At 39.2% G+C, this 11,471-nt stretch overlaps 1 protein-coding gene across 1 annotated transcript in view; it reads right to left on the bottom strand.

Annotated features, from left to right (window-relative positions):
• Nucleotides 1–405: 405 nt before the first annotated feature.
• LOC135414564 (uncharacterized) overlaps nt 406–11,471 on the bottom strand; it is a 131,406-nt gene continuing 120,340 nt past the window's right edge. Inside the window, exons 12-13 of the mRNA XM_064655464.1 lie at nt 10,737–10,784; nt 406–10,164 (exon numbers count right to left, since the gene is read on the bottom strand). Of these exons, the coding sequence (XP_064511534.1) occupies nt 10,755–10,784 (30 nt within the window). The 3' untranslated portion in view covers nt 406–10,164; nt 10,737–10,754. The remainder of the gene's footprint in view (nt 10,165–10,736; nt 10,785–11,471) is intronic.

Raw genomic sequence — 11,471 nt, 5'->3', positions numbered from 1 at the left:
AAAAGGCTTTTCAGAGATCTCAAAATATGAAAATCTGTATTCATTACTGATCTATACTTTAAAATGGACAATGGCTAAGTGTTAAAATCTATCTTGCCTTCAAAACAGTTCGATAGTTTCGGTATTTTGTTATTGAACTTTTGTTTCCCCCTCAACTTTATTAGGAGAAACAAATGTGTTTAGCCTGAAAAAATATTTAGGGTGGTTTTAAAGCGGTGTTAGCACATCAAAATTAACTTGTGGCTTTGGCCGCTAGTGTATAATTTTGTACTCAATCCAAAACTGGTCCTCTGAGTAACATCCCCCAGCTATAAAAAAGAAAATACTGATACCTCTCCATTGTGAAAAGAAATTGGAATCTTGTGATGAAGAGCATTATAGAAGAGCCCAATATTACTACTAATATTTAATAAATTAACAAATTTATTGGCAATCAGTTAGGTGATGGTAACCAAATGATTTATGAGCAGTGAAAGACATGAAGTCTACTGTCCCATGAAGAACATATCTCACAGCTTCACCTTTACAGAAACTTCATCTTCTGTCTCTCCGAGGCCACTCAGGGTCCCCACCACACAGGATACAGGATGTGCTGTGGTCAGTTCAGAGTTGCACAGGAGCTTGACTTGCTGATCTTTCCAGTAGCATAAACATGGATCTTTCACCTCTACCCAGTCATTAATTTTGTCAGAACCCCAAGAAATGTAAATGTCTTTGAGTTATCTATGCTTGTTTCAATTCAGATGTAAACTGCCATATGGGTTCGAAAGGTATGGAGCGGGGAGCAGAAGGAAAGGACACTGAAAGTCACAAGAGGTCACCTCTGCTTCCCTTAGGAGCTAGGCGAAAACCAAAGGGTGGTTTTAGTCTATGCTTGAACTAGTCACAAATGGTTCCTGACCCATTCCCTTCTCACTCTCCCTTCCCATCTCCCTTCTCAGAAAAATAACATCTCTTCAATTCTTCATTCCTGGTACTGCAGAGGTTGGCCAGAGCATAAGTACTTCACCCTGCAAGTGTTAGAGTGAGTGTGTTTGCTCAGCTGCTTTAGAACCAGGCTGACTCTGTGATGATGACTGGGGGCCAGCTCCTGTGCTACAGAAAGCCTCTTTCAAGTCAGTGCAATTAGTTGCATGAGTAACAAGAATGTGTACTAATAAGGGCTAAATGGCTAACATTAATACCAAATCCAAGATCTCAAAGTCATGACTTCATTCTAGTGTTACAGAACTTGAATGCTGTAAAATTTGCACAGCTCTACCCAGGAAACTCCAATTAAGGACAGAAAGAATTATCTCTATTAAAAACAAAAAAATTGCTCCAGTCACTGATTTTTTTTTCTATTCACCTCAAGACTGAATCCCTGTGTAGTCTATGCCATGTAGCTTTGGTGGAGTAGCTGGAGAGACAGGCACTGGAACTAGAGAAAGCCCAGCAGCATGCAAGAGAATGTAAGTCATAAATATGTATGAGTTCATGGAAAAAATAGACCTGATATTAATATAACCAAATCTGAGATGAGAAGGTCTGCTGCTGAGTCATGCAGAGCACCCTTTGCCAAATGCCTCAGCTAAGAAATTATTCTACATAAAGTTGAAAGCCTGCCACAAAACAAACAGTTCCAAATTCCACCATAAAAAGCTGTGGTGATACCATGGCCATTCTGATCCAATTACTCCAGAGACATCAGGACTTGCTGGCAAGTCTCCTAGGCACTTTCCAGTTAATGGCACAGAAGATGGGTGAAAATGAACAAGAAAAGAGGTTTGTGGAATTCCACTGCAAACTAAAATTACAATATTTGAAAGAACAGATTTTTTGGGGTTACTTATCTTCCCACTTTGGCATATGCTAATATACATGTATAATTTCTCTTTCCCTGCTCTTAAACACAAATTTACTCATCTCCATCAGTCTAGGCATGTTGGAGACTGTTTCAAAAATTTTGAAGCAAAATGTTTGAAATGCCAAATGAAATAAGTAGGGGAAATAGTTATGCAGGTTGTAGGGGATGTCAGTATTACTGATTACTAAAATTAACCTTAGTAGGACTTTCGTAGTTACAGCAGAAACATAAAATGAATTTTCAATGTCACGTATAAAGATTTAATGATAGTAGTTATGGGCATCATTTTGGTTACCCTTTTGCATATCTACAAAAAATGCTGAAGGTCTGACTTGGGTTGTTTTTTTTCAAACAAAAATCAAACTAAATGCATTAACAAGCTTTTGCTTGGTAGTTTTGGTTTTGGTTTGGTTTGGGTTTTTTGGGGGGGAGGGAGGGAGGGGGTTTAATATAGGAAAGTCCATACAGCATTGATTCCAACACTCTGAACATTAATGCTCTATTTGTTCATGGCTTTGTACATAAACAGATGCAATAAATGCTGGCTTTGTTGAGAGTCACTGTGTACATGCATTGCATCAGCAATTCAGTTAAATATTTTTAAATGGCCAGAATAGAGGCTGCTAAATAAAGAGGGCAAATTTTAACTATAAAAGGAGTTTGACAGGCTTTCTTAAAACAGTAAACAAATACTCCCATAGCATTACACTAATCACCTAATGCTTAACAGCATCTATTATAAAGTTAACCTCTCAAAGTCTTCTAGATTTGTATTTTAATGTTAGAAGTCTACTGCATCTAGAAACCAAAATGCTATTTTTATGCTGTACAGCATTACACTGCTAAATGCTGGCTGGCCAGCCCTTGATTTTCTTGCAGGACTAGCCAAACCTGTCTATGTAGCAATTGTAGTAATGATTTAGACATGAGGAAGAATCTTGGGTGTAAGTAAAGGAGGATTAAAAATCTCTCTTGCTAAGAGGTTAAGGTTTTGTGGTTTTTTGAGCTACAATGTTCACACTAAAAGCGTAACGAGCAGGACTTTTCATTCATCATCTTCTTCTCCTGGCATAGAACAGGTAAGATTTGTAATTTCATAAAATACTGAAGTAAAAAAAAAATAAAACAAAACCACAAACAAACAAACAAATCAAAAAACTAACCAACTAAACAAAAAAAATCCAAACCAACCAAAAAAAAGAAAAAAACCAAACAAAAAAGCCCCCACAAAAATAACCCACAAAAAACACCCACCTACTTTTTTAATGGAAAATAAAATGTATATACTAAAGCCTAAGGCAAAGAAGCACTGGGAATCAATGAAAGAAAATAACAAATGCATTTCCTGTGGGATGATGAAATGCTACATTTATATAGTTATCAAGAATCAACCCTTCAACAACTGAGGCTTCCCTGTCATTAATGCCAGCTACATGCATTACTGGGTCAACTAACAATATAAATTTAATCTGGAACAAACACACATGCACCACTGAATTTCTGTATCTTCTGAGCTAAAAAGAGTGTGAGTTACCGTGTTAAAGCAGCTTTATACTTTCTGTTGGCTATAAGCTGATTGCAGGCAAAAATCTCCCCCATCAAATCCATTTAAAGCTGGCCAGAAGAAAGTTATTGCTTTAAAACAATATTAACACATTTTGTTAGGTAGAATAAGTTTGCACAAAACCTGGAATTTTGCTATTTTGAGCTAGTAACTTTTCTGATCTACTGTTAAGTACCCTGAAGCCAGATTTACCAAGCCATGTAACCACAGCCTGGTCTCTATACCTCTCTTTTCTTAGTTGATTGTTAGCTGTAATGGTAAGAGCAATGCCAATGATGCATTTACTCCAAAGAAATAAGTATTCACTCCTTACTTCCAGTCTGGCATTATAATGATACTGAAATGGCTCCTCCAAAATGGGATATTACATATTGTAGAAGGCTATAGCATAGGTCATCTCTGCCTCAAAAGTTTTAAAACCAAATACCCAAGAGAAGAGTCATATAAAGATTTTTTTAAGATTTAAGATTACAAAACCAATTAAAATCATCCAATCTGAAAAAGTTCTCAGTGGTGAATAAAGTACTTGGCTAGAATACGTGTTTAGTGCACCAAAATCTCTGAATAAGTTTGCCAGGTGATTTGGATGAGCAAGAAATGGAAATGTGTATTATTCAGTGTAGACTTTGAAGGTAGGGTATTTTATTCACATTTCTGATCAGATATAGAGATTTCCCATAGTGAATAATAAATCCCTTTTTTTTGGCAGGCAACTGGACAATACCCATTTGCATAAAAATCCTTAGTTTTTAAGCCTGTATACTGTATTTACTGACCCCGGCAGTATAGCTGCAAAAATGTAAGAGTAAAAATGTCATTTGTCTTTAGGAAGGAGGCAAGGGTCATCTACTGCTACAGCATTTCTCAGCTGCCCAGCAATATGATGTCCACAGCCAATTTGTACAGGAAATCCATTTTATTGCCTGGCCCGAGGCTGAAAAAGAAATGAGCAGGAATTCAGTGGTTCAAGACATTCAAAGAAATCTCCCAATAGGTGTCAAATATTGAAGGCTGGACCCTTGGCTCCCTTGCACACAGTGGGACCTGACCACAGTGAGGTGTTGAAATCAATATTCCAGGCTACAGTAAGGAAAGATAAGAATCATCACACAGGATTCATGACTGGGCAAGGCTTTTGTGATCATCCTGACTTGATTTCCATTAAGGACTGAGGTTCCTGTTAGGTAGAAACACAGCCTGGGGCTCTGTTGACAGGGAAAGGCAGATAGTGTGTGCATGTATCTGTCAGAGAGGTGTATGAGACCATAGCCAACCACTCAACCTGGCTGAGTGTGGGAACCAGAGGGAATCCTCCAGTTGCACAGTGCAAGGGCCTTGCTCTGAGGTCTAAAAAGGAGGCCTGTGCCTTATAAATATATGGGATCTAGAAGGAAAAAAAATACATTGAGTGTCACAATCTTGTACTCTAAATATTGAAGTATTAGATATGGAGTCTATCTCAGTCTCATGGGGGCTTTGCAAGGAAGGGCCCAAAAACAGAAAGGAGTTTTGTGAAGTGGTGGGCAATTAGTTGCAATAAGCAATTTACTGAAGTGGCCCATGAGTCTTACATTTATAAAGGATCATTTGATGTTTAAGTACTATTTTTATGAATGTAAGAAACAGCAGATATTAAAAGGTGCTCTGAGATCTGAGCAGAAATTGATGCTGAATGAGGTTACTAAACTGAAATATTTTAAGAGTATCAAAGATACTTTAAACAGATGTTGCAGTCAGAAATTAATTGTTGTTTGCCATTAAAGATGTTGGTTTCCTGATGTCTGCCATGCACAAAGAAAAAGTGCTGGCTACTATAGCAATCTGCATCATGAAAACAGTTACATGATTTTAATAGGTCTGTTCACTTACAACTGTCAAGGTCCTGGCTATTTCCTACCAAGACAAAACTATGTAAAGGCTAGAATTTTGTACAGTTACTATTTGGTCTTTCACACTGACCTTTTAGGACCATTTAGTACCCATCCAGAGGATGGCTGGGATTTTAGCTCTACAAGTTACACTCCTTTGCATCTGTATGGTCATCACACAAAACCTGAACCACCCAACAGCCTGTGATGGGTAGGGAGGCCTCTGGAGCTTCTCTGTTCTTCTCCAGAGCTATCTCCCAGCAAGGCTCTCTCTTCACCTCTGGTCTCACTGAATCCTCCCTTGAACCCACCAAATGCAGTTTTGCTGGGGCTTTAGCATGCCCTTCTTCCCAAATGTGTCCTTGTCAGTTCTTTATTTGTGATACCACTGGGAACATCTGCTTCCTCCACAGTGGTTTGTGTCATTCTTTGAAAGTTGAGCTGACACAGGCTGTGCCTCCATGGCAGCATGCCTCCATCAAGAGACTACATTCATCAAGCAACACGCCAGGGGAGTGAGACTGTCTCAAAATAAACCCCACTTCCTTTACATATATGAAAGGATATTTCTAAGACCTACAGCTGATGGCAATACTTTTCCCAGCAATTGCAGCCCGAGAAACAAAAAGCTAGCTATCCAGTCCTAGGCAAAGATGCTGAAAGAAAACTATTGTCATCTGATGGAGATAATGTGTCACAGCAGTCTCTGCTAAAGCAGAGGATCTCTGAGCCATTCTACCCTTCTACCTCTACCAGCACAGCCCAAAGGGCAAGATCATACAATGATTCCAAGTACCTTTTTGAAGCATCTCTAAGTATACCACTTACCTGGAGATTTTGTTGTTACTTATCCCTGTCATCCTTAGCAATTTACATTTAATGAGTAGACTAGATGTATTTTTGAGGCTGATGCTTCACAGTAGGAAAAAAAAAATGCTTAACTGTGTCTGGAGAGCCTTCAAGGGGATCCTCTTCCTACACTGAACCTCAGACCCATTCATCCTCTTTCCAGGAAGCTGTCAAGAACCTTCTAATTTACTCTTACCACTCCTTTTTTCTTATTTCATTGCCCTCTTGACACACAGTCCTATGCTCACAAACCAGGCAAACCACTGTATGCGTGGTATGTCCAACGCCACTACAGAGTAAAGGAAAAATGGAGGGTGGGTTTCCTCCAGCCCAGGAGCTGTTTTGCCCTATTCCCTGCTAGAAGTCGACTGCCTACCAAAAATGCTTCTCTTCTTTGAACTTTGGTGTAAAGTTCAGGTCAAATGCATGTGCAAAGCAGTGATTTTTAGAATAGTACAAAACCAAGAAATTTACCATTTTTCCAAGTTATACCTATACAAGGAAGATGTGAGGAATAAGATGCAGGGGGCTCCTATAACTAGCTAAAAATCTATTGAAGTCTTTCTGGGCTTGCCACAGCACACAGGCTGTGAGTCACAATTCCCAAGGCTTCCAGTTAACAACTAAAAGAGAGAAATGATCATAACGTTTTTCTCAGTGAGTGATTAAGACTGCTTTTAACAATGTAGTCATGCATGTACTAAAAGGGGTGATTCATTAATTTCTTGGAAGAGGAGCATCTTCTTTCCTCAGTTCAGAAGCCAAAGGGATTAGCCAGTGCCCCATGAACAGGGCTGATTAGCATGTAGAAAGAGAGGAAATACTGGCTACTTTTGTTCCTGACCCCACATCTGCAAAGCTCTTCTCATTAAAGCAAAAAAGAAACAGGGGAATTTTGTATTCATAAGTGGCATTGTTTAGTGGCATAGTTTAGACTTTGCATAAGTCTGACACCTGAGCTGGGCACTGGCAGCTACTGGCAGCTCCCTCTTCTGCCCTGCAGTCACAGGTACCTGCAGCCAGGCTGGAGCATGATCTTCATGGCCCTGACCAGCAGCCAAGACAGCAATACCAGCTGCTGTGCACACCACTTTCTGAGGTTGCCCTGCCATATACATGAGAAGTTTGTTCATCCAGATTTTTGTGGTGATTGCCTCTGCTGAAATAAAAAGGAACAGTTACAGGTAGAACTGACAAAGAGGATGATGACAATAATGGGTTTTTTTCATTTGAACCATAGTGTTGCTGAAATGAAATTTATACCAACTCCTCCCAACTTTCCACTATCTTAAGTTTGTTAATGTTAATCTTCTTTTAAGATGAGGCCATGTGTACAGTAACAAATATGCCACTCCCAAGCCTTTTTAGGTTTGGGTAGCCCCACATTTTAAGGCATTCTTTGCAACACCCTGGTATTGCAATACAGTAGTGGGATGGTATAACCATCCGAAAGGTAATGCTGGATTGTCTTGCAGTCTCCTTCCTGTAAAGAGAAACGATGTTGCCAAAGCTTATATGCAAAACATTTCCAACAAGCGGAAATTGATGGTGCTGTGTTTTCATCACAACAGGTGTTTAATTTATGACCACGTACAAAGCAATTTTTTTTCTGAAGAGACTAATCAAAATTGTCACATAAAAGACCTACATTTCTTTCCCCTTTTCTTAGAGTCTAAATATCAGATACAAGTATAACTTACATGCAACTCATTTTCCATGCTTCTTACTGCGGACTCATGTAATAATCATCTGGACACACTGTACTCAGAAAAGTGGTAGCAATTCCAAATTGATGCATGTGACAAACCTCTGGCACCAATTTAATGACGTTCAGTATCTGCAATGCTAGTATACATGCAATGCCCTTGCATCCGAACAACCACCACACTATTCCTAAGTACACTTGTATCCTGGATTCTACTAATTTCATAGAAATTATGCATCACTTATCCCTGGGCTAAGCCTTTGTCTAAGTGTTTCTCTCTCTGTTTTTGCTTAGTTTTTCTTTTGACCTAATCCTGGCTACCCATTTTTGCCTTTCAGTGCTCTTCTCCGCTGGCCCAGGTTGCCTCCTTGGCTGCTACAGCACCAGATATTTAAGCAAAATCATTCATTTTCTTCTCTCTTACTCGTGCCTCTGTTTTCTTGAAGAGGTCAGGGTGGGATGATGCAGCCTCCACATCCCAGGACAACCCTGACCTACATGAAGTGTTTAGCAGCTCTAAGGGGTGGCTAAGCAACCCCTGTGAGTACTTCCCTTCCCAAACACATTTGAGCAGCATCCTGCCCTGAACACGGCCTACCCTCAACTCTCCAGTACAGGTTAATATGTATTATCTGAATCTCTTCTGTTTCACCTTGACAAGCACAGAGTATGCTTCCTATAATAAAGGAGTGGAAAAAGAGTTTCTTTAGGTGCCTGTCTAGCTGAGTTCCTGATAAAAAGACCTCATGGATTTTGGTTTATATTATTCATTATGTAAGAGTGCTTAAAGCCTTGGCTACAAAAATTCCATGCAATAAAATTCCAAACATACAATTTGAAGGAAATATATCACTACTGAAGTAAGAAGTACTTGGAAAAAAAAAAGAAAAAGGGTTTTTTTTTTTCAATTCAAAAACATGGTATTTTGAGCTAAAACAAGGATAAATTTTGTGGGTTTGAAAGTCAAAAAATTTCTCCTAAAAACTAAACAATTGAATTGAAATGTTGCCAGGGTTTCTTTTTGTTAAATAGTGGAATATACTGACTAAAAGAAGGATCTTCTGTAAAAAATCTCATATTCAGTCAAAAAGTTTAAATCTCCTGAATCTCCTGAATACACGTCCAGCACATATTGGACACCAAATGAAATCATCCTCATTATATATATGTATATGACCCCTGAAGAGCAATTTATTCCATATAAAAACAGAGCATTATGAATTCCATATGTGAGGTGTTATGTAACTTACATTATTTTTTCTTTCACCATTATGCTTCAGCTTCCACCAAAGACTTCAAAGACAAATAAAACATTAGTCATTTAACTGGTGATATATAATACTCATATTTGTCATCTCTGGCAAGGTTCTGCTTTTAAACTTAAGTTAAAGCAATTAATTTGTGTCCTAAGAGACATAAGTACATAAATTTCACTGCAGCAGACCTCTGATAATGCTGAACACAGAGCAAGGTCAGACCTTGGGAAGGAAAAGTGAGCACAGTGCTGAATGATTGCAATGATTACTATTTTCTGTAACTCTTGAAAACTTGTATGCTACTCTTCTAACACTTACTTGGAAATAGCTGCATCATTTTAGCTAAAACATTTCCTACCTTCTCCCCTTGGGTCCCCACAAGAAACAGCCAAAGGCATTTATTTAGCATTGAAAACATTTGAACAATGTATTCACATTTAAGAAAGTATGGAAGAATTGAAAACAGCATAATTTAGTGGAAAAAGCTGGGCAGTCTTTTCCTAGGAGCTATTACCCATGCCTTGCATAATGGAAATGTGGCTATTTTTCTTTATCAGTAATTCACTGCCCTTGTTACTCTGCCACTCTCTACAATGGTTAATATATAACTCACCAATGTGTCAGTTCTTCCCTAAAGTGTTACTTTCAGGCACTGCAGGGGAATTCCCTTTGATATCTGTGCCAGAGCAAAGGTACACTGGCAGCTGCAGTTTCACAAAGGGGAACTTCAGCTGCAAGGACAGCTTGGGAATGTCTGTCTCCCATCCCTGCCTTGCCTCCGGCTGCTTCTTCACACTCATGCTGCTCTGCAACTGTTGTTGGGTTTGTGCTGTAAATCAGGTCACTGAGCTGATCCAAATTACAAACAGCCTTTTTTACTTACAGAGTTGTTCTTAATACAGGTTGTTTTTCTTACCAGAACGATGCCAGAAACCACAGTGCTGGGACAGAAAGGAGAGAAAACCATTTGGGATAGTGGGCACTGGGGAGGAAGCATGCTTTATGGAACTGCTGGCTCAGATGGTGTCTCTTCCATTAGTAAGGGTAGGATGCGGTCCAGAGGCTGTTGTCATAAACTATTAACAAACAGAAAGTTCACACACAAATGGATCATGCATTGTTTTTTAAAAAAAGACTAAAACTAAACAGTGAAAATTGTTCGATGTGTGACCTCCGCACAAAAAGTAACTACATACACAGGTGCTACAGAACGTGTGTGTGCACACATATATATATTTATTCACACGCACATGCATACACACATAAATGTATATTCATGCATATATACACACACAAAACCATCTCTAAATTTAAAAGAAATGCAAAATCCATCTCACTTCAGTGTTTTTGCCAGCCTTCAAAGCCTGCATGCAGCTCTGAGCCCCTGCATGGCTGATTCATAAAAGCAACAACCAGAAAAGCCTATAGAGGGAGCAGGTCGCCTTCTTTTCCTGAGCTAAAGGAGTTCTCGACCTTAAGTGACGACCCTGAGAGGATGAAAATGTCTTAGGAAACCCCGAGAGGATGAAAATGTCTTAGGAAGCAGAGCCCTATGCAAGGGCCAGAGGCAGTTGCCCTGCAAACAGGAGAAGCAGCAGCAGCAGAACCCACCTCTCAGGACATAGGCAAGAGAGCTGCAGGTCCATACCTGCCATCTTTTCCTCCTTCACTCTTCTTCATGTTCACACTTTGTGCCCTACAGGGAATCAAGGATATGTCAGTGTTTTCCCTGTTCTGCAGTCAGTGGGGTGTCCTAGCACTTCAGGCTCTTCTCTGCACTTTGCAGGATGGAGATTTGCTTGCTTGGAAGTTGAGCAGAATTTCATATTACAACACCTACGATTGAAGTAATAGAGCACTGCCTAGAAGTAAGGGAAAAATGCAATCAGAATAGCTGGCATTTCCTGTTGAACAAAAAGAATAACTAGAAAACGGCTAACCATGTCACAGATAATGTAAGAGAAGTAGTATTAAACAGAGACAGTACTAAAACTGCATTCAGAAGACAGAATATAAGAAATAGCAGAGTTAGTTATTGTCAGTAGAGGCTTTGTGACTGAATTGAACAGTATGTGTATTCAAATTCACATGTGCATACACAAAAATTTCTAGTAGTCTTTTACCCATGTATACCTGTATTATAGGTCCAGAAAGCTGGTAGTTATTTGTATGATTGCAAAGCCCAGAAGGCCTGTCCTAGACAGACTTGTATTTGCTGTGCATGACCCAAATCTGCACCAGGACCCTCTGTCTTACCATGTTTATTATAATGCAACAAAAGAGAGGGTTGTTTTTTTTCTTTTTCTGATTCTTTTTCTTTTTGAAACAGATAGGGAGCTGTGACCAAAAAAAGTTTAACAGAAACTGGATCTTATCAAACCAA

Source organism: Pseudopipra pipra, chromosome 5 (genome assembly GCF_036250125.1).
Source record: "Pseudopipra pipra isolate bDixPip1 chromosome 5, bDixPip1.hap1, whole genome shotgun sequence".
Taxonomy (NCBI): Eukaryota; Metazoa; Chordata; class Aves; order Passeriformes; family Pipridae; genus Pseudopipra; species Pseudopipra pipra.
The sequence above is the reverse complement of the archived record's forward strand: the minus strand, read 5'-3'. Positions and strand labels throughout refer to the sequence as shown.